This window comes from Schistocerca serialis, chromosome 6 (assembly GCF_023864345.2).
Source record: "Schistocerca serialis cubense isolate TAMUIC-IGC-003099 chromosome 6, iqSchSeri2.2, whole genome shotgun sequence".
NCBI lineage: Eukaryota > Metazoa > Arthropoda > Insecta > Orthoptera > Acrididae > Schistocerca > Schistocerca serialis.
In genome coordinates, this window is record NC_064643.1 from 102,001,821 (window position 1) to 102,026,503 (window position 24,683).

Below are 24,683 nucleotides of genomic sequence, written 5' to 3' on the forward strand. Positions count from 1 at the left end.
TAGGTATTTAGTTGAATTTACGGCTTTTAGATTAGACTAATTTTTTGTGTAACCGAATTTTAACGAGTTCCTTTTAGCACTCATGTGGATGACCTCACACTCTTCGTTATTTAAGATCAACTGCCACTTTTCGCATCATTCAGATATCTTTTCTAAATCTTTTTGCAGTTTGTTTTGATCTCCTGATGGCTTCATTAGTCGATAAACAACAGCGTCATCTGCAAACAACCGAAGACAGCTGCTCAGATTGTCTCCAAAATCGTTTATATAGATAAGGAACAGCAAAGGGCCTATAGCACTACCTTGGAGAACGTCAGAAATCTGTTTTACTCGATGACGTTCCGTCAATTACTACGAACTGTGGCCTCTCTGACAGGAAATCACAAATCCAGTCACATAACTGGTTCCATAAGCACGCGGTTTCACTACAAGCCTCTTGTGTGGTACGTTGTCAAAAGCCTTCCGGAAATCCAGAAATATGGAATAGATCTGAAATCCCTTGTCAATAGCACTCAACACTTCACGTGAATAGAGAGATAGTTGTGTTTCACAGAAACGGTGTTTTCTAAACCCATGTTGACTGTGTCAATTGACAGTTTTCTTAGAGGTAATTCATAATGTTTGAACACAATATATGTTCAAAAATCCTGCTGCATATCGACGTTAACGATATGGGCCTGTAATTTAGTGGATTACTCCTACTAACTTTCTTAAATATTGGTGTGACCTGTGCAAATTTCCAGCCTTTGGGTACGGATCTGTTGTATATCGTTGTTAAATATGGAGCTAATGCATCATCACTCTCCGAGGGGAACCTAATTGGTATACAGTCTGGACCAGAAGACTTGCTTTTATTAAGTGTTTTGAGTTGCTTCACTACTCCGAGGATACCTACGTCTACGTTACTCATGTTGGCAGCTGTTCTCGATTCGAATTCTGGCATATTTACTTCGTCTTCTTTTGTGAAGGCATTTCGGAAGGCTGTGTTTAGTAAATCTGCTTTGGAAGCACTGTCTTCCATAGGATCTCCATCGCTATCGCGCAGGGAAGGCATTGATTGTTTCTTGCCGCTAACTCACTTCACATACGACCAGAATCTCTTTGGATTTTCTGCCCGGTTTCGAGACAAAGTTTCGTTGTGGAAACTGTTATAGGTATCTCGCATTGAAGTCCGCGCTAAATTTCGAGCTTCTGTAAAAGATAGCCAATCTTGGGGATTTTGCGTCTGATTAAATTTGACATGTTTCTTTCGTTGTTTCTGAAACCTTGTTCTAACCCGTCTTGTGTACCAAGGAGGATCAGCTCCGTCGTTTGTTAATTTATTTGGTATAAATCTCTCAACTGCTGCCGATACTATTTCTTTTAATTCAATCCACATCTGGTCTACACTTATATTATTAACTTGAATGAGTGGAGATTATGTCTCAGGAAGGCGTCAAGTGAAGTTTTATCTGCTTTTTTGAGTAGGTACATTTTTCGCTTATTTTTTGAGGATTTGGGGATTACAATATTCAATATCGCTACGACAACCCTGTATTCACTAATCCCAGTATCGGTTTTGATGCTGGTTATGAACTCAGGATTATTTGTTGCTAAGAGGTCAAGCGTGTTTTCACAACCGTTTACTATTCGCGTGGGCTCCTGAATTAACTGCTCGAAATAATTTTCAGAGAATGCGTTTAGCACAATTTCGGATGATATTTTGTGCGTACCTCCGGAATTAAAAATGTATTTTCGCCATCATATCGGGGGTAAATTAAAGGCACCACCAACTATTATCGTATGAGAAGGGTACGTGTTTGAAATCAAGCTCAAGTTTTCTTTGAACCTTTCAGCGATTGTATCATCTGAACTGGGAGGTCGGTAAAATGATCCAATTATTATTTTATACCGGTTGCCAACAATGACCTCTGCCCATACTAACTCACAGGAAGTATCTACTTCAATTTCGCGACAAGATAAACTACTTCTGACAGTAACAAACACGCCACCGCCAACCGTGTTTAGCCTATCCTTTCGGAACACCGTTAGGTTCTTCGCAAAAATTTCGGCTGAGCTTATATCCGGCTTTAGCCAGCTTTCAGTGCCTATAACGATTTGAGCATCAGTGCTTTCTATTAGCGATTGGAGCTCTGGTACTTTCGCAACACAGCTACGACACTTTACAACTGTTGTACCAATGGTTCCTGTATCTACGATCTTCCTGTGTTCAGCCTGCACCCTTTGTGACTGAAGCCCTTCTTGTGTTTTCCCGAGACCCTCTTACCCAAAAAGAATAGCGCAGTCCACGCCACACAGCCCCTGCTACCCGTGTAGCCGTCTCCTGCGTCTAGTGAACACCTGACTTACTCAGCGGAACCCGAAACCCAGCCACCCTCTGGCGGAAGTCGAGGAATCTGCAGCCTACTCGGCTCTTTACCAGAGGACCGCAATTGGTCCTGTCGACTATGCTGCAAATGTTCAGCTCCGCTTTCATCTTGCAAGCAAAACTGTCAGTCTTTACCACTTCTGTTAGCCGCTCGAAACCACAGAGAATCTCTTCTGATTCAAAGTGACACACATCATTGGTACCGACGTGAGCAACCACCTGCAGTTGGCTTCACCCTGTGCTCTTCATGGCATCTGGGAGGACCCTTTCCACATCTGGAATGACTCTACCCGGTATGCACACGGAGTGCATATTGGTTTTCTTACCCTTCTTGTCAGCCAAGTCCCTAAGGGGCCCCATAACACTCCTAACGTTGGAGCTCCCAACTACCAATGATCTCACCCTCTGCGGTTGCCTGGATCTTGCAGGCTGAGTGGTTTCCTCTGAAACACGACAGGCGACAGCATCTGGCTCAGCGACAGTGTCAGCCACAGACAGCACCTGGAACCGGATTGTCAGACAAACCTGAGAGTCCTTACGTGCGGCCGCCTGGGAAGTCTTTCGCCGCCTGCTACGCCCTGGGGCGACCTCCCACTCGATCACAGGTGAGGGGTCAGCCTCAGTGCGAGCAGTAACTGGGTTGGCCACAGGTGAGCACCGATCGAAGGACTTTGGCGTGCTGGACGTCCGTTGGATCCCCATGGCCGGCCCACAACAATGGTGCTAATCCACTGCAGCCTCAAGCTGTGTAACAGAAGCCATCACAGCCTGAAGCTGAGAGCGAAGTGTCACCAACTCGGCTCGCATCCGCACACAACAATCGCAGCCCCTGTCCATACCAAAGAGCGTGGAAAACTGAACTATGCAGATAAACGGACTATCGGGACGTGCTGTGCAACTCTACTCTAGACCCTAACAGAAACGCACGAACTGTGTCTAGTAATACGCAGATATTCGAAAACATAACTACCGAACACTCAGATGAAACTAAATAATTTACCCCTGATTATGAACTTGTAATACGTCACAAAATCGGTTTATTTTCCAACGCAAACGAAAACGTGACAACTGTGGCTATTATACATTAAATTTACATGAAGAAACACAAGAAACTAAACTATTAAAGCACACAGATGATACAATAAAACTCGCTCCTGGTTAGGAACTCGTAAATGACACAAAAGCGGCTACTTCCCTATTGCTGCGTCTGTCTCGATCGGCTACTGCTGCCTGACTAAATATTTTCAACGCAAATATTGAATGAGAACTTTCACGAACGTTGGGTAGGACGAAATTCTATTTTCAAATGGCCTACGAGTTTGAACTATTTGACTATTCTTGGTTTCATCCTTTGGGCAGCACTCAAAGATGGTCTATGACGAAATCCCAACTATGCCAGACGATATGTGTTGTCGAATCGCCAGTGCTTTTCAGTCCGTCGTCAACAGTTTGAACACGTGTTTAAATGAAGGGCAAAGTTATTTTTTTGGAAGACAAAACTACGTTATGTGATTTGGGCAGTTATCAAATCAGTGTTAGTAAACTGTTTATTTTATTTACGTGTGTACGAAATTGAATTGCAATGTCAAATAAGTCGACAGCGTGTGTTGCACGTAGCTGGTAACACTGTCATTACGCGCTTACGTTGAGCGTGAAATGTCGTTTTATTCTGCGGTGTGCAGGTGGTCACCAAACTTACTTACTTACTCCTTGGCTCTACAGCACATGTAGGGAATTGGCCTCTCTGATGGTCACAGCCCAATCCTGACGATTTTCTGCTCGTTTCCCCCATCTCCTGACTCCAATCTTTCTCAAATAATTTTCCACATCTTCCAGCCATCGTTTCCGGGGACTAATTTTGCTCCTTTTGCCACCTGGATTTCCTGTGTAAACCTTTTTGACAGCTCGATCCTCCGACATTCGCTCTACCCCAGCCATCTCAGTCTGTTACACTTAATTTCAGTCACCAAGTCAGGATTTCTATGCAGTTCTTCTAATTCCTTGTTTTCCTTATCCTCCATTGCCCCACTGCATACACGGCTGAAAAAATCTTTCATAATATTTTCCTCTCCGATCTTCTCAAGAGCTCCTGCTACAGTCATTGTCCATGTTTCTGAGCCATATATTACCACCAGTCTTATGACTGTTCGATAGACAGTCACCTTCGATTTTCCGCTCAGGCTACGTGACTGAAGGATCTTGATCAGGGCCCAGTAAGCTCTATTTCATGCAGCAATCCTAGATTTTATTTTTCTCTTATTCTGCTTTCCTCCGTAACCAGCACCCCCCAGGTATTGGAACTTTTCGCATCTCTCGTAATTGCCTCTGTTCAACTTAATATATTTCTCTTCAACAACAGCATGTTTCCTGGAAGCAAAGAGATACTGCTTTTTTCGTGTTGTTTCCTCTAAGTCCCAACTGTTCTGCCTCCTTTTCCAGGCTGCCAAGTCCTTCTTCCATTTCTTCCAAACTTCTAGACAGCATACTCACGTCATCGGCATAAGCTAGATTTTGGTGCAAACGGTTACACAGAGTGCCACCTCGGTTATCCATCTCCTCCCTTCGCATCACTCTCTCCAACACTATGCTGAAGAGTAGCGTGGATAATACATCACCCTGTCAAAAACCTTGGTCCACCTCAAATTCGTTAGAAAGTTTTCCTTCCACTTTTACCCGGCATTTTATGCTGGTGAGGGTCATTTGTACCAGTCTGATAAGTTTACTTGGGAATTCCATCTCCATTAAGGTGTCATGTAGCTTTTTCCTTCTAACACTATCATAGGCCTGTTTAAAGTCTATAAAAGGCTAGTGTACATCCACATAATATTCAAAGCATTTTTCCACTATTTGCCTTATAATGAAGATCTGGTCGGTTGTTGATCTGTCCCGTCGAAAGCCGCACAGGTAGCATCCGAGTATTTCTTCTGTAATTGGTCACCAAACTATTTTTTATAAAATATGTGGTTCAACGAATGTATCCCGTATGATATAATTTAGAGCAATGTAGCTAGAGACAGCTATCCGACAGCATGTATTTTTCCACTAAAAAGCACACAGCCACATATAGGAAAAGACAGGTCAAATCTTCCTTCTAACATTTAGATATGTAATTCAGTAGTTGCTTTTTGCAGAGTGTAACACCTATTTATTACTGAAGAATGGACATTTGATTTCTCTGATTCAGCTCGTGTAAATCTGGGTGGATATACAAATGTGAAATAGTATTCCTAAGCCATTTGTGATAAGCTAGTTTCTAGCCTGTGTTATTTCCATATGCAACAATCGTAGGTGATCCTGCATCTAAGTCGTAAATTGGTTCAAGGGGAAACAAAGCTTTATTCCCGTAGCGCAGGCCTTCCGTAGGGTATACAACTACGCAGCCGGATCCGAGACGCCTGCTTGGAAGATTTTGCACCGCAAATTCCGTTTCCGGTCACCGTGCTCTCGCACTCTAGGACATTTATCGAATTCTTTTACGACAGGTTTCCACGTGAACATTAACAAACGCTATATCACTGTAACTGTCTTCTCAGGAGATATCGAATGCAGTTGTAAAAAGTATACAGTTTCATTTAAACAATGTTCTTACTTCAATATGATACCAGGGCTAAAAACATCAACCAAATAAAAACATACAAGCCCCTCGACGCTCTAACATTTGCCGAAAACGGCGTTTCGGTACGTGTAACCCTTCACGAAATCAAAGGGGTGTTACGTCTTACGTGAATCGCACTGTAATTGTCAGTAATGTGCATTTGTGCCAAAGTCCCAGCCATACCAATCTGAAAAAAAAACAGAAAGCTAAATAAGAGAAATTAATATAATGTTTAAAACGTATTCTAAATACGATTTGACAGTTTTGCTGAAATAACGGGTTTTGGAAATGTATCTTTTTTAGAGCATTAATTAGCACTGAATGTAACGGTTTTAGTTCCTGTATATTAAAAAAACAACAAGTTCAGCCAAAACAGTATCTCAGTTAAAAAAACATGGAAGATCAATAGCCTATGTAAGAAACAACAGCTGACATAAAATTGAACCTTGTGGATGTCGACTAACATTGTAAATTATTAGCTAATTGTTTTGCGCTACTTACAATATCGTAATAGCTTAGTTGTCTTAAAATATGAATTTCAGTACTGAGAAAAGCCAAAATGTTGAGCCCGCCTTCCAGTATGGAGCTTCAAGGCACGTTTTTGGTCAACCTCGGTTTTGAAAATGATTTTTTGGAATGCTGTTTCTGGTAATATGCGACAGTTACATTTTTAAAGCAATTTCGATGCAAGAAAATGTCACCACGGTTCCTGGTTTGGATGAAACGAACTATGAAAATAATAAGGTTTCTGCGGAATCTAACGCGTTTCAGACTGCTAAAATCCCATTAACCATTCTCTTAAAAGTCTTAACGGTTTTGCCAACTGAACTACCACATGGATAACTGGGTGCGAATGGGAATTTGATGTTAGGGAGTGAGGGTTATGAGAGGTGAAAGTTGACATAATTCGTATCAGCAGAATAAGCACATAGCTACAAAACGATTACAACTACACCGTTTGAGGTTATAAGGGGCCGGCACCCCAGTAGTGTAACTAGGACGTTTTTCATTTTAAGTGTCTGTGGTATGGGCCAGTAGACTGCAACCTGGACAGCGGCTCTGACCCAGTCATGTGTTATGCGCTCTACACAAGTTGCATGACATTCCAAAAAAGGTGGGACATTAAGATTTAACGTCCCATCGACTATGAGGCCATTAGTGATAGAGCCCAAGAGGACAACAGCAGGTTAGGAAATCAGGTGTACCATGTTCAAAGGAACCATCTCGCGATACGCCTTAAGCAATGTAGGCAAACTAAGGAAAACCTTAGTCTGGACATTCAGGATGAGAGTTTTAACCCCAAATATTAATTCGAAATTCCAGTTTGTTAGTTTAATCACTCGCTGATCACATTCGACTCATAACTGTTTGAACTACAGCTTGTTTTGGTTTTCCATTTGGTAGAAAATCCGAAGAAATTCTGGTCGTATGTAAAGTACACAAGCGGCAAGACGCAGTGAATACCTTCGCTGCGCAGTGCCGATGGTACTGTTACCGACGACTGTGCCGCTAAAGCGGAGTTATTGAACGCAGTTTTCCGAAATTCCTTCACCAGGGAAGACGAATGGAATATTCCAGAATTTGAAACACGAACAGCTGCTAGCATGAGTTTCTTAGAAGTAGATACCTTAGGGGTTGCGAAGCAACTCAAATCGCTTGATACGGGCGAGTCTTCAGGTCCAGATTGTATACCGATTAGGTTCCTTTCAGATTACGCTGATACAATAGCTCCCTACTTAGCAAACATATACAACCACTCGCTCACCGATAGATCTGTACCTACAGATTGGAAAATTGCGCAGGTCGCACCAGTGCTTAAGAAGGGTAGCAGGATAATCCATCGAACTACAGACTTATATCATTGACGTCGGTTTGCAGCAGGGTTTTGGACCATATACTGTATTCAAACATTATGAATCACCACGAAGGGAACGATCTATTGATACGTAATCAGCATGGTTTCAGAAAACATCGTTCTTGTGAAACGCAGCTAGCTCTTTATTCGCACGAAGTAATGGCCTCTATCGACAGGGGATCTCAATTTGATTCCGTATTTCTAGATTTCCGGAAAGCTTTTGACACCGTTCCTCACAAGCGACTTCTAATCAAGCTGCGGGCCTATGGGGTATCGTCTCAGTTGTGCGACTGGACTCGTGATTTCCTGTCAGGAAGGGTGCAGTTCGTAGTAATAGACGCCAAATCATCGAGTAATACTGAAGTGATATCGGTGTTCCCCAGGGAAGCGTCCCGGGACCTCTGCTGTTCCTGATCTATATAAATGACCTGGGTGACAGTCTGAGCAGTTCTCTTAGGTTGTTCGCAGATGATGCTGTAATTTACCGTCTAGTAAGGTCATCCGAAGACCAGTAGCAGTTGCAAAGCGATTTAGAAAAGATTGCTGTATGGTGTGGCAGGTGGCAGTTGACGCTAAATAACGAAAAGTGCGAGGTCATCCACATGAGTTCCAAAAGAAATCCGTTGGAATTCGATTACTCGATAAATAGTACAATTCTCAAGGCTGTCAATTCAACAAGTACCTGGGTGTAAAAATTACGAACAACTTCAGTTGGAAAGACCACATTGATAATATTGTGGGGAAGGAGAGCTAAAGGTTGCGTTTCATTGGCAGGACACTTAGAAGATGCAACAAGTCCACTAAAGAGACAGCTTACATTACACTTGTTCGTCCTCTGTTAGAATATTATTGCGCGGTGTGGGATCCTTACCAGGTGGGATTGACGGAGGACATCGAAAAGGTGCAAAAAAGGGCAGCTCGTTTTGTATTATCACGTAATAGGGGAGAGAGTGTGGTAGATATGATACGCGAGTTGGGATGGAAGTCATTGAAGCAAAGGCGTTTTTCGTCGCGGCGAGATCTGTTTACGAAATTTCACTCACCAACTTTCTCTTCCGAGTGCGAAAATATTTTGTTGACCCCAACCTACATAGGTAGGAATGATCATCAAAATAATATAAGAGAAATCAGAGCTCGAACAGAAAGGCTTAGGTGTTCGTTTTTCCCGCGCGCTGTTCAGGAGTGGAATGGTAGGGAGATAGTATGATTGTGGTTCGATGAACCCTCTGCCAAGCACTTAAATGTGAATTGCAGAGTAATCATGTAGATGTAGATGTAGATATGGAAACCATTGTAATAATAGATCGTATTGTGTGTGTGTGTGTGTGTGTGTGTGTGTGTGTGTGTGTATGTGTGTGTGTGTGTGTGTGTGCGTGTGTGAGTATGTACAATTTTCTGTGTGTGTGTGTGTGTGTGTGTGTGTGTGTGTGTGTGTGTGCGTGTGTGAGTATGTACAAATGTTTTATTGCAGTTCGCACCGGGCTCCCCGGAACCGATCATAGAGGTTGGTACTCGGTTCGAGCCCGGGGTGGGTCACTACCACCTGTGCCAGCCCACAGCCGTGGCGGTGGCACCGGAGCCCTCGGCTGAGGTCTTTATCGCGGACGGCTACTGCAATTCGCGCATCGTGGTGATCAACTCGCAGGGCCGCTATCTTAACCAGCTGCCTCGCTTCGATGGTAATTCTCCATATAATATCATCTTTTGGGACATTATAGCCTTACACTTATCTGCCTGCAAAAGAGGAACACTGGAGAAACTAGTATTGGCAATGTGCCATGTACTTGTGTAATACGATACTGATGTATTGTTCCTTGACCATTACAGATTTCAATATGTAACATATCGAGTGGATTTGCTATTTGTTTGCCTCTCTGCAAATTCCGTCTCAACATAACAGCTCTTTAACACTTGTAACCATTTCTACAAACAGGAACAACAAGTACTGGTCAAATTTCTACATGCAGGTAACGACTGTGACACATGTTGGAACTGTGTTTCTGTTCTACACTACTGGCCATTATAATTGCTACACCACGAATATCACGTGCTACAGACGCGAACTTTAACCGACAGGAAGAAGTTGCTGTGATATGCAAATGATTAGCTTTTCAGACCATTCACACAAGGTTGGCGCCGGTGGCGACACCTACGACGTGCTGACATGAGGAAAGTCTCCAACCGATTTCTCATGCACAAAGTGCCGTTGACCGGTGTTGCATGGTGAAACGTTGTTGTGATGCCTCGTGTAAGGAGGAGCAATGCGTACCATCACGATTCCGACTTTGATAAAGGTCGGATTGTAGCCTATCGCGATTGCAGTTTATCGTGTCGCGACATTGCTGCTCGCGTTGGTCGAGATCCAATGACTGTTCGCAGAATATGGAATCGATGGATTCAGGAGGGAACGCCGTGCTGGATCCCAGCGGCCTCGTATCAGTAGCAGTCGAGATGACAGGCATCTTATCCTCATGGCTGTAACGGATCGTGCAGCCACGTCTCGATCCTTGAGTCAACAGATTGGGACGTTCGCAAGACAACAACCATCTGCACGAACAGTTCGACGACGTTTGCAGCAGCATGGACTATCAGCTCGGAGACCATGGCTGCGGTTACCCTTGACGCTGCATCACAGACAGGAGCGCCTGCGGTGGTATACTCAGCGACGAACCTGGATGCACGAATGGCAAAACGTCATTTTTTCGGATGAATCCAGGTTCTGTTTACAGCATCGTGATGATCACACCCCTGTTTGGCGACATCGCAGTGAACGCACATTGGAAGCGTGTATTCATAATCGCCATAATGGCGTTATCACCCTGCGTGATTGTATGGGGTGCCATTGGTTACACGTCTCGGTCACCTCTTGGTCGCACTGACGGCACTTTGAACAGTGGACGTTAAATTTCAGATGTATTACGACCCGTAGCTCTACCCTTCATTCGATCCCTGCGAAACCCTACGTTTCTGCAGGATAATGCACGATCGCATGTTGCAGGTCCTGTGCGGGCCTTTCTGGATACAGAAAACGTTCGACTGCTGCCCTGGCCGGGACATTCTCCAGTTCTCCCACCAATTGAAAACGTCTGGTCTATGGTGGCCGAGCAACTGGCTCGTCACAATACCCCAGTCACTACTCTTGATGAACTGTGGTATCGTGTTGAAGCTGCATGGGCAACTGTACCTGTACACGCCATCCAAGCTCTGTTTGACTCAATGCCCAGGCGTATAAAGGCCGTTATTACGGCCAGAGGTGGTTGTTCTGGGTACTGATTTCTCAGGATCTATGCAACCAAATTGAGTGAAAATGTAATCACATGTCAGTTCTAGTATAACATATTTGTAGAATGAATACCCGTTAATCAGCTGCATTTCTTTTTGGAGTAGCAATTTTAATGGCCAGTAGTGTATTATTTTAAGTTACAAGCTCTGCTTGGGTTACGATTTCGGTAGACAGCAACAGTTCCTGGTTGACTGGAGTTTCACAGAGAATGGGTCCTATGTACGGCCCAAGTCCGTCTTATTGCTACGAGAAATTCAGTTTGAGACAAACTTCAAACAGAGTCCTAGCTCGCAGCGTAGGTTGTCAACAGAACGATAACTGTCATGTAGTTATTAAGCGTGCAGGAATGAATACGGCACAGTCTTGGTGTCAGTGTGCGGCAGCTTTATGCCGCTTGGAGACCACGAGATCGCGCCACGTGACATGACGTGGTGGAGGAGGGAATACCTTCGGCCCGCTGCCTGCTGAGTGCGTGTGGAGCCGCCGGTTATGAGAGTGGTCACTCTGAGTCGGTGGCTACAGCAACTTCTAGTTTTCGATATCTCTGTTTGTTTTTACAAGTAGTTGCTCGATTTTGAAACACATTTGGCTCAGTGGATTTTGCAAAGTACTCAGATGTAGTACTGTCTCTAGATGAAACGCGTACCACAGTCTATATGAACGGGTCAAATGTTACTATTACTGCTGATGTTTTCTGGCGTATTTATATTCGAGTGGCGCGAAATTTAAATATAGAATTTCATCATCATCTCCTGCCTGTACTAGGTTTTGCTTGTTAATCCGAGTCTTTCCATCTAGTTTTGTGACTCCATTTGTTTCTTCATCCTCTTGCTTTGTATTTGCCTAGCATTTTTGGTAGTCTGTCACTCCCCATCCTACTGATGTGCTCTTTCCATTTCCTTCTGTATTCCTCAATTTCTTTCATTGATAGACATTAATCTTAATCCTCCTCTAATTTTTTGTATTTCTGTTTCGATCTTTTGTTGCGTATCCCGCTACTGCCTGAGAAACCTCATTTATGCACTCTAGATTCTTAGTGTGCCCTTTTCGTTTCTATCAAAGTTTCACTCCCTTACGTCAAAACTGAGAGTGATACTGTTTTGTAAAATTTCAGAAGTATCACTTTTCTTACTTTTCTTTGTAAGGTTCGTCTCATAGCACCGTTCATTAAGCTAAATTTCTCTGCCTTATGCCGAAAATCAGTTTTGTCTTCATGTGATACTATGTAGTATTCCAATATTTAAAATTTCTTACTCCCGCTGCTATTTTCCCATTTATCACAGTTTTCGACCTAATTTTCTTTTTATCATACAATAAACGCCTCCGCGTTTGTTTTGTCCTGCGAGCTGATTAAAGCAGAGAATCTTTGCAGTTAATATGCTGCTCTTTGCAAATTATTCTCACTGTTAGCAATACTTGCTCGGCACCTGCTGATTGCAATGTCACTATATAGTCTGGATTTTAAATTCAAATGTTCAAATGGTGTGAAATCTTATGGGACTTAACTGCTAAGGTCATCAGTCCCTAAGCTTACACACTACTTAACCTAAATTATCCTAAGGACGAACACGCACATCGATGCCCGAGGGAGGACTCGAACCTCCGCCGGGACCAGCAGCACAGTCCATGACTACAGCGCCCGAGACCGCTCGGCTAATCCCGCGCGGCTGGATTTTAAGATTAAGAGAGTAAAATAGTATTGCATTTGTCCATTCCAAAAGGATTTTATTTATGTAGATATTACAAAACGTTGGTGATAAACTGCAGCCTTGTCTGAAGCATGATTTGATGCTCACTCTATTCTGGTTACCACTGCCTGCAGTAGATATTTGTGATTCTTCATAATACCTCTCGTAACTTCTGTTTTGTGTGTGAGAGAGTGCAAGTAATAAACGTTTTGTTGTTGCAGCTGACATGTAGAAAAGTATATCCTGCTACATTGTCACTCCAGCACAGTAGTTAGTTTATGTAGGGTAACTACAAATATTTAATTGTCTTATTCTCAAAAATATTTCATTGGCCTAATTTTCATTAACAAAAACTGTAGAAACAGTCACAAGACCTGCATATCTTACCTTCCTAATTAGCGTGAGCCTTTAGATACTTGTTCAAATATGAACTACAATTTATTAATTAAAAACTGTCATTCCCACTTTTAAAAATTGTTGTTAGTCTTTACTTCCTTTAAAAATTGTTATCCTTTCAAAAATTAACAAACAGGTATATAAACAGCAAATCCACTAAAAGTAACACATAATATGCTGAAACAACTACTCGCGACGGAAAAATAAATTAATATTGACCTGCACAGGCAAAATTTCCATACTGGTTTCTCTACGTTCCAGTCTCGAACATTTCACGTTTCTGCGTGCAGTCGCTCACGAAAAGTACCTGCTCTGGTTACATTTGGGATTAATATATAAAATGACGTCAGGAGGAGTGTGACCACTTGCAATTTTATAATCACAGTAACTTATTTTACTTTTACAGCTCATCTCCATAATCCCTTCTTCTTTCTCTTCTTTTTCTTCTTCTTCTTCCTCTTCTTAAATCTTTTTTCGGATAAAATTGTTGAGAGTTAATACGTAATAATAATTCAGGAAAGGTCTCTTCCAAAGCTACACCTTAAGTCTTTGCTTGTTTAATTACAGTTAGATTCCATCTAAAGCTTTGCTTTTTTCCCACATCTTCTGAATGGTCTGCTGCGGCCTGCAACGTCTTCCTCTCTTGAGCCATCCTCATCATCTCAGAGTCATACAGCCAGCTACCACGACTGGTGTTCGATGCATTCAACCTGTATCGTCCCCTTCACTTTTGCTCTCTAAGGCTGCCTCTAGCACCATGGAAATCACTCCCTGATGCCTTAAAACATGTTCTATTATCATGTGCCTTCTTCTTGTCGGTGTTTTCCAAATATTTCTTTCATCGCTGATTTTGCGCAGTATTAGTTGCCTTGTCAGTCCATTTATTATCAAATACGTAAACCAGATGTATAGTTGTTATCGTACTATCACGCTTACAGTCGCCAGGTAACATTTAAAGTATGTTTCTTCACTAGTCAACCGTCCGATAAAGATTCTTCTTCTGTCTGTGGGCATTAGAATATAGGCCTGTTGCGACTTTTTTTTATGCTTTTGGTCTTCCCATCTTTCCTATGGTCATTCCACTGTCATTTGTCTCTTGGAGCAGACAACCATTTCTTTTTAGGAACTAGCAAGGCGTACTGATGTCTCATTCTTTGCAACTCTGTCCTTATTTCTACATTTATTTTCCTGCCTTTTCTCGTACAGCCAAGTGTCTGTCTGAAAACATGACTTCTGCTGCATTTAATCTACTGTCTTTCTCTTTCCTTAAAGTCGTATGCCACTTACATACTCTAGAATAGAATTCGCCAAGATTTTGCACAATTCTATTCTTACTTTTTTTATTTAAGCTTACCATTAAAGTAATTAACTCTTGCTACTTTGTTCACAGTTTTCGCTTCTACTGGAAATGGTAAGGTGTATTCTAGTGTGTAGAATAAGTTTACTGTTACTATTAATTTTTTTCTGTTACTGTGCTACATGTAATAGGTTTTATGAGTAAGATGATTTTATTCTTGGTCGAAATAGCAAGGTCATGCCTCACAGGTATCGGGCAGAGTTCATGAGATGATTTCTGTAAGGACTCTTTCCAGCCAGCGAGTAGCACAACTGTAACTACATATTTATTATTTCGTGCCCTGTGTGTAGTTATTAATCTGCTGTAGTTAATGTCCCAAAACAGCGTCTATTACAAAATTAATATGTATGGTGGACGTGCTGCATACTTGTCGTACACCTAGATACGCGTTTTTTTCTTATAATCCACCTTTCACACAGTACTGATCTATATATCTAAGTAAATCCGTCTCATTCTTTAATCAGATGTAATGGTAATGTCTTCTCCTACAGAATGGTATACAGTTTTCGATAGTTAACTTTATAAAACTCTTTTATGTATACATAAATTTTTCTTTCTAATATTCTTTGATGTTTCCCAGCTATTTCGCTGGTTGTAAATATATTATGTACGTCTAGATTTCTTCCTGCGCGAAAATTTGTTTGCTTTTCTACCAAAATATTTCTTACTATTTCGCCTTGTCTTTGGGTTATAACTTTTTAATGAATCTTTTACGCTGTGCTGAGTAGCATCTTCACTGTAACCTTAACCATTTGATACTTGTCACTGACAGTTATTAATGACAGTTAATAGAACTGCATACGTGTCACAGCGTCCTTTAATGTTGATGCTCTTCAAGTGTGTGTAGCCCTATTTCATCGTCCTGACGATGCGATATTTCGACGGTCCAACTGCCCACCATCTTCAGGTGAAACTGAAGGTGCACCATCACGCCGGGACTGACGTAACATCAGATACGGTGGCTCCTCTACACCGGGAGCAGGCCGCTGCAATAATTTGCGTCTTTTTAACGACTGTATTGAGATAATGTTCAGCGGCGGTAGATTTTTCAGGACGGGGCAAACATGTTGACGCTCCATACATCGGTCATAAACCGTGCAGACAGTCTGTCCAATATAAGCCTTCCCGCAATGGCAGGGAGTTTTTTATACTCCAGCCTTCTTGAATCTCGAATCGTCTTTAACAGATCCAGGAAAAGCTCTAGTTTTTACCAAAGGCAAAAGCGCCCTTTTAATATCGTATTTTCCAAGGATTCTTGAAATTTTCAAAGAATATACCCCGCAAAGGCTAAAAAGCAACTGATTCAGATGATGGTCCAAATTGGAAAGCATGAACAATGTGATGATCAGTACACCCATTTTGGCCTGAAAACGACCTTAAGACAATCCAGCCCCCGCGTCAAATATCAGAACCCGAAATAGTGTAGGTTCTCTTGCCTAGTGTACGTAGAATACCCATGTGTTGATGTGGTGGATGACAAGTAGTAGCATGGAGGTAACGGTTCGTATTCGACTTTTGGATCATTTTAACTGCGTTTATCCACGCATCAAAGTTTCGATGGAAATTGAAAAAGACGACAAATTACCTTTTTTGGATGTTTTTATCACACACACACAAAAAATGGGACTTTCGTACACAGTGTATACAGTAAACCTATGTATACGGACCGTTATCTCCACAACTAGTTGTTATCCACCGCATCAACGCATGGGAGATTTACGTACACTGATCAAATACGTTTATGCTATTTCAGTTCTGATCATTTGACACACAAACTGGATTACCTTAAGGTTGTTTACAGGCAAAATGGATATACTGGGAATCACATTGTTTGTGCTTTCGAATTTGGACCACCAGGTGAACCAACAAAGGACACTTGTAAATCAATACTTTTTTATCTTTGCGGGGAGTAATTCTTCGAAAATTTCAACAATCCTCGGGAAATACGATAGTAAGGGGGTCCTCTTGCCTTTGGCCAAAACTAGAGCTCTTCTTGGATCAGTTAATGACGATTTGGGATCGAGGAAGAATGGAGTATATAAAATTCCATGCCCTTGCGGAAAGGCTTATACTGGAGAAATTATTCGCACAGTTCATGACCGCTGTATGGAGTACCAACGTCACACACGTTTGCTTCAGCGTGAAAAATCTGCCACCGCTGAACATTGTCTCAATGAAGGGCATAATGTGTCATTTAAAGAGAAGCAGGTTGTTGCTCCGGCTCCCCGTTACTGGGATTGTGTACTTAAGGAATCCATCGAGATATGATCATCTGATGACATTATTAATACAAATAAAGGTTTTGCTTTAAGAAAGATGTGCAATCCTGAATCAATAACTATCTGGTTTTCGTCCTGCTGCATCTTGTTGCTATTGTTCACCGCTATTGTTAATTTCTACCGCCGGCAGCCCTGCAATTCTTCGCTTCGTAGAGGGCAGTTATTGTGCTCCTCGTGCATACACGCAGCGGCCTGTTCCGGGGGTATAAAGGAGCTGCCGTATCTTTTGTTACCTCAGTTCCGGTGTGATTGTGCCCATGCAATCTCACGTGAAGATGGTGGCCAGTTGGAACGTCGCGAACGATGAAAACTGGCTGCATATCCATGAAGAGCACCAAAAAAAGTATTGCATCGTCTCAGTTCCCAGAACTCCTGAAGATAGACGTAGACTGTGTTTATTGTATCACAGACACAGTTCCTTTGACTGTTCAGAGATGTCACTAAACACGGCCAAAGATGTAAATAACAATGCATGAGCAGCGTCTATTAGATGGAGAAGGTCCGACAGCCAATCAGTTCCAGTCATTCCACCAGGAAGGAGGTATAAGGCTCGTGTTGTCTGTTGTTCAACCATGCCTAGACGGTCAATACCGCTGTTCGATCACGTCGGCATTGTTACGTTGTGTCAGGAAAGGCTCTAAGCAAGGGAAGTGTCCAGGCGTCTTGGAGTGAACCAAAGCGATGTTGTTCGGACATGGAGGAGATACAGAGAGAGGGGAACTGTCGATGACATGCCTCGCTCAGGCCGCCCAAGGGATACTGCTGCAGTGAATGACCGCTACCTACGGATTATGGCCCGGAGGAACTCTGACAGCAAAGCCACCATGTTGAATAATTCTTTTCGTGCAGCCACAGGAGTATTGGTACAGGGGGGATACTCGCACAACATACCGATATCCAAGATGGCGGCGATGACGTCATCCAAGATGGCGGCGTGTGGACTTGGCAACAGCGCATGACGTCATCAAAGATGGCGAGCATGACGTCAGCTGATAACGCAAGAACCGTTATTCAAGATGGCGGCTTTTGCTAGGAAAGTTCCACGCCCCCCTCCCCCAGAAAAATGGCGCAAAGTTCAAATTGCAACAGGATAATGCATCACACCTTGGTTATCTCTACTAACCTAAGAAAATCGCGGGAAGATAGGTCACCTGGGCTACCTCCACTAACCTAAGTCATCCGACCACCACTTCTTCCTATGAACTGGCGCCAGGTTTGAATTTTGGCTGTAAAGAAAGGTCAGTTCTCATTCCTCTAGTAATCCATGAAAATGGCGTGAAACAAAGGACACTTGGACTAACCTCAGTCACCCGACTGCCACCTCCTCCTAAGGATTCGTGGGAAAATGACTCCACCAGTGCTGGGCATAAATCTTTATTTTGCATGCACCAGTCATTATTTAAACAATTTCATGCAGCACAGCCATCCAAGTGAGTTCACCACGAGGTCTGGACACCAACTGACTTAGTACACAGAACCACTACCAGAGGGCACTCTCATCTGTGATGTAAGATGGCGGGAAACAGTGTGTTTGCCATGAGGTCTGCACTGAAACTGACCTAGTACACAGTGCCACCACCAGAGGGAGCAGTGGTCCAAGATGGCGGCCATGACGTCAGGTGATGACACAAGTACCGTTATCCAAGATGGCGGCAAACAGTGTATTCACCACAAGGCCTAGTACATATTGACACCACCAGAGAGTGCTACTGTAGACTTGGGATGAATTTTCGTGAGTGCCATGGGCACCTGGACTTGGAAGGAAATAGTTAAAGTCTCCACCACGAACCTCAACCGACAGCCACAGCCCCATACCAACCTATGTTGTCGGGCTAACGTGTACTAATGTACACTAACATGTACTAACGTTCACAAACATGTACTAACGTGCTCAGTGCTCAGTGCTCAGTGCATGACACCATTCAAGATGGCGGCTGTGATGACGGAAGTGCCACACCCCCCTGGCTGGAAGTTTGATTTTGGTGGAAGATAGGTCAGTTGGGCTACATCCACTAACCTAACACCCCCTCCCCTCCCTTCCCCCAGAAAAACGGCAGGAAGTCAAATTCCAACATGATAATGCATCACAACACGGTTATCTCTACTAACCTAAGAAAATTGCGGGGAAATATTTCACTTTCGCTACCTCCACTAACCCAGGTCACACGACCGCCACCTCTTCCTAGGAAATGGCACCAAGTTTCAATTTTTGTAGTTAAGAAAAGTCAATTCGCATATCTCTACTAAGCTAGGAAAATGGCGCGAAAGAAGGGACACTTGGACTACCTCCACTAACCTATGTTATCCGACCGCCACCTCATCCTAGGAACTGGCGCAGTAAAGAATGGTTATTTGGTGTTTCTCTACTAACCTAACAAAATTGCAGGAAACAAAACTCACCTCCACTAACCTAAGTCACCCGACCGCCACCACTTCCTCAGCCTATGCTGGGCTGCTGGAGAAAGGAAGGAGTGTGCTTTATTTATTTTGGAACAATTTATTTATGGATGGAGTATATTTATCACACTGACACAAAACACCCGCCCTGATGTGCTTGGGGTCACAATACATAGTCTGCAGACATGGAAACTCCTCTTAAATAATGCAGCACAGTGATGTGCCAACACGAAATCGTAAACTCTCCAAATAATGCACAACACAGCCTACAGATCTGCTCGAAAAATAATGCAACAGGCATGCAATCAACGTGCGCAAGCACCCTCCACCAACCCCTGTCCACTAGACCGCACAGGATGTTAATGGCAGCCCCCACAAAGTGACGGGGCCATCAGCTGTCAAACCACACACATACGCCCATTAAGGTCCTGCATGTATGACACGGTGGCACCGCTTTTATACTTGACACCTGAGAAATTCCTCGGGAAATACATGTTCACCTAGGCACTGGTGCTGACGCTCTGCACTGGAGCACAGACCCTCCAGGATTGCACGCACCATCACAGCTGCGTGTCGCAGCTGGATGCAGGTGAAAGTTGGTTCTATTTTCGAGTATACAGTCAGTGTTATACTGACACAGAACTCCAAAGCACACTCACGCTGGTCTCATATGCGAGACACCTCTGGACAGCACATATCTTTACCATTGATGACAGAGGAAATTGTATAGCCACCCAGAAATAGTTAACGCTCACTTTCTTGCTGTCTCAGCTTGTATGCACGAAAATTCTTACCTTAACGGAACCTGTTCACAAAATAACGGTGAATAACCCAGTCCATCATGTACTACCCTTTCTGCTCTCAACATACTCAAATGTCCTCACCGCTATGTAGAGACTTCTATATCCCAGCACAATAGATTTGAATGAATCGAGCATTATGATTGGCTCTTATATAGTTTACCCGCCGAATTACTGAAGACGCTGGTATCGAAGCACTATCCACCTTTTCTTTCTTTCTGCAGACGGGACTTTCAGCGGTAAAAGTATTTTGCACAGATCACTAAATTGCATTGACAGTTAAACCCACAAAGTTGTCTCCAGATCATCAAATACATACGAGACTCACAAGAATATTGGAAGCCAGGAAGATATTTACCAGTGTCACTACAATTAAATATTACGATTGCTGCTACAGTCAGACATCGATCAATGTACAGGTCTGTGCTTCTGGAATGAATCTCACTATCTATAGCGCACATAATTTTTCACGTAAAAAATCTCTTGCGATTATCAACGTGCTAAATCTATACGTCCCTCATGATAGGACACACTGCTATCCTCTCTAGTCATACCACAACATAAACCATAGTAACTTTACAATGCAATATATACACATTTTACGGTATGTAAGTCACAGTAACGTTTCAGTATAATACATAAACACCTTACACAACAGTGCAGTTATCTTTTATATCTGTACAGCACCCGAAAAAATTATCATATGATTACACTCACACCGGCTATGTCACGATGCTCCTCAGCCTTAGGGAAGCACCGTCAACCTTTAGTTTCTTTCTACAGACATGACATTCAGTGGCAATAAACTATTTTACACTGATCACCATATTACAATGACAACTAAACCTCGCAAAGTCCCATATATATCGTCAAATATGGAAAGACACTTACTCAATTACACTGCTCTCCCACCAAGGACAGGAGCTTGAATATTAGAGCGTGAAACCCGTCTCCATCCCAGCAGTATATCACCGCATACTGTGTTGATCTAGTAAACATACAATTCATAACCTCCACCGTACAAAATCACCTCAGCGGACCAAAGTCACTCTCAGACCTCTTCTACAAATTCGGGATCGTTTCCCCTCAACACAAACATGTTACTGTTTCTGCTCCGAACCTGCTTCCTTGCTTGCTCGCTTTTCTAAGCACATCTCCAGACATGGGGATTACAAGAACACACATATTTTAGCATGGTTCTCTATAATATTATAGCTTTTTCGCTTTACTTCTTGATATCAAGCAATAGGCAGCATCCTACCGATCGCTAGCGCAACATAATTCCCAAGATACAGACTGGGAATTATTTCTCTACAAATCCCAAAGTTAGCAAGGTGCATTGTGCTGTAAACCACTGAGTAACTAGAAACAAATAGAGGAAACTGATATTTCCATTCTCGAATACCGATATTGGTGATGATTCCAAATCATCCCTATAATTTACAAGCCAAGTAAGGTCTTACCCATGTCTAGAGAACAGGCAAATATGTCTTCCACATGCACGATGCACACGTCAATACTGATCTTCACTCAACTAAATAAAACCGCGAAATGTGCACAAGCAGTCAACCGAACAATTTACATGGGAGGGAGTAACGGTCCAGTGCAAACGCACCTCCATACATAATGTTCTTAAATTTCCACTTGATCACGAAAGCCACCCAACCCATACTAAGTATTACATCGCTATTTGGTCGTCTAGACGACGGCAAAGTTAACTCACATACATTCCTACACTCCAACAGGCCTCTGCATTTCGACGGCTCCTGCCGTTAACAGTAAACGTGAATCATTACCACCACAGACCATGATTACACAGAATCATTCTAGAAAACCAGTCACATATATGTTTTATCATTATACTTACAATTAAATGTTACGATAGCAGTCTCAATTGAACGGCATTCGACAATGAGCGAAGTATCGGAAATACACCCTGCTGAAGGCTGTGGCTCTGGAAATGGAAATATCTGTACCTTCCTTACGACTGGACAAACTCATTTCCATCACACATGCTGGAACACAAACACATACACTACTGGCCATTAAAATTGCTACATCACGAAGATGACGTGCTACAGACGCGAAATTTAACCGACAGGAAGAAGATGCTGTCATATGCAAGTGATTAGCTTTTCAGAGCATTCACACAAGGTTGGCGCCGGTGGCGACACCTACAATGTGCTGACATGAGGAAAGTTTCCAACCGATTTCTCATACACAAACAGCAGCTGACCGGCGTTGCCTGGTGAAACGTTATTGTGATGCCTCGTGTAAGGAGGAGAAATGCGTACCATCACGTTTCCGACTTTCATAAAGGTCGGATTGTAGCATATCGCGATTGCGGTTTATCGTATCGCGACATTGCTGCTCGCGTTGGTCGAGATCCAATGACTGTTAGCAGAATATGGAATCGGTAGGTTCAGGAGGGTAATACGGTACGCCGTGCTGGATCCCAACGGCCTCGTATCACTAACAGTCGAGATGACAGGCATCTTATCCGCATGGCTGTAACGGATCGTGCAGCCACGTCTCGATCCCTGAGTCAACAGACGGGGACGTTTGCAAGACAACAACCATTTGCACGAACAGTTCGACGACGTTTGTAGCAGCATGGACTATCAGCTCGGAGACCATGGCTGCGGTTACCCTTGACGCTGCATCACAGACAGGAGACCCCGCGATGGTGTACTCAACGACGAACCTGGATGCACGAATGGCAAAACGTCATTTTTTCGGATGAATCCAGGTTCTGTTTACAGCATCATGATGGTCGCATCCGTCTTTGGCGACATCGCATTGAACTCTCATTGGAAGCGTGTATTCGTCATCACCATACTGGCGTATCACCCAGCGTGATGGTATGGGGTGCCATTGGTTACACGTCTCGGTCATCTCTTGGTCGAATTGCCTGCACTTTGAACAGTGGACGTTAAATTTCAGATGTGTTACGACCCGTGGCTCTAGCCTTCATTCGATCCCTGCGAAACAATTCATTTCAGCAGGATAATGCACGACCTCATGTTGCAGGTCCTGTGCGGGCCTTTCTGGATACAGAAAATGTTCGACTGCTGCCCTGGCCAGCACCTTCTCCAGATCTCTCACCAATCGAAAAGTCTGGTGAATGGTAGCCGAGCAACTGGCTCGTCACAATAAGCCTGTCACTACTCTTGATGAACTGTGGTATCGTGTTGAAGCTGCATGGGCAGCTGTACTTGTACACGCCATCCAGGCTCTGTTTGACTCAATGCCCAGGCGTTTCAATGCCGTTATTACGGCCAGAGGTGGTTGTTCTGGGTACTGATTTCACAGGATCTATGCACCCAAATTGGGTGAAAATGCAATCACATGTTAGTTGTAGTATAATATATTTGTCCAATGAATACCCGTTTATCATCTGCATTTCTTCTTGGTGTAGCAATTTTAATGGCCAGTAGTGTACATTATAAGCCTAATGCTCAAATGCGAACATATCACGCACACACCACTACTACTACGTATAATTCTTGATCAATAAATGATTCCACACGATACAAAATAATACCGAAAATCAACGATGGGTGGCCAGATGTTTAAAAAGAAAACGATCGGTAGAACTACTGTGTGTTACTGTCATAAGCGATCTTAGTTCTACGGGTGCACACAAGTATCCATGTTAAAAGCTAAACCCGGTTTACGAATGACATTATCTCTGAAAGAGGTGATATTTTCCGGATCACCGTGACAGTGATCGTAGGAATGTGTGTTATCAGACCAACACGTAGCCCACGATGCAACCTCGTGATAAAATTACCACATTTTGAAAGCGATTCGGCTAAGGAACATGGTATGTAAGCAGTATTTGCGACTCCCACACAGCCCCAGATAGATAATTCTATAGTATTTGTAGAGAATTCTGCCTCGATACCATATCAGAGGCTATGCAATATATCCACTGAGTTATAGGCGATGACTGATTGAGAGGGAACACAAACACTAGTAGTAGAAGATGTGCTGATTGAGGTCGTGAGAAATTGTGCACTAGCTTCTCAGATCTCTAGTCTTCCGCTGCTAGAAATGATGTTTGGGATTTGCGAACAGGTCTTTCCATTCAAGCACATACTTGCAACGGATCACATCCACAAGTGAATCGTATTTCTGGCACTCTCATATCTCGCAGCGAGTCACCTTCCTCAAACCTGTCTGCTACAGTGAAATTAGAATCTGGTTTTAGCCAGTCCCTACGCATCTTGCAGCTGCACCCATTTCTACATCTTTGCGCATGTGATCGTTCCATTGTAACTCGGAACTGAGCAGAAGTCGGAGAAAACCACATCCACCACTTTCTGGAACCCGTGTAGAAACAGAGCGACCTGAGTTAGTTTGATAGGAACATGTTGAAACATCCACTTAGAAAAATTTATAAATGACAGTGCTGGAAAACCTCTATGTTATTTGAGCAGCAAAGCAAAATGGAACGTACCCAGACATTTCCCTCTTTACTTATTCTGATCAACACTAAACTGACACACAATTTTTTTTTCAGCGCAACGCAATCTTTCAAAAGTACCTACAAAAGAATGGCCCTGACTAACAATAACCTATACCTTTCATGAATCACTTACCTCACAAAAATCTTCGTTACTCAAACTACTGCAATACAGCGAGTGCCAATACTGCTAAATA

At 43.0% G+C, this 24,683-nt stretch overlaps 1 protein-coding gene across 1 annotated transcript in view; it reads left to right on the plus strand.

Annotated features, from left to right (window-relative positions):
* LOC126484662 (peptidyl-alpha-hydroxyglycine alpha-amidating lyase 2-like) overlaps positions 1-24,683 on the plus strand; it is a 179,069-nt gene that overhangs the window by 72,363 nt on the left and 82,023 nt on the right. Inside the window, exons 4-5 of the mRNA XM_050108254.1 lie at positions 9,290-9,497; positions 14,576-14,596. Coding sequence (XP_049964211.1) covers positions 9,290-9,497; positions 14,576-14,596 — 229 coding nt within the window. The remainder of the gene's footprint in view (positions 1-9,289; positions 9,498-14,575; positions 14,597-24,683) is intronic.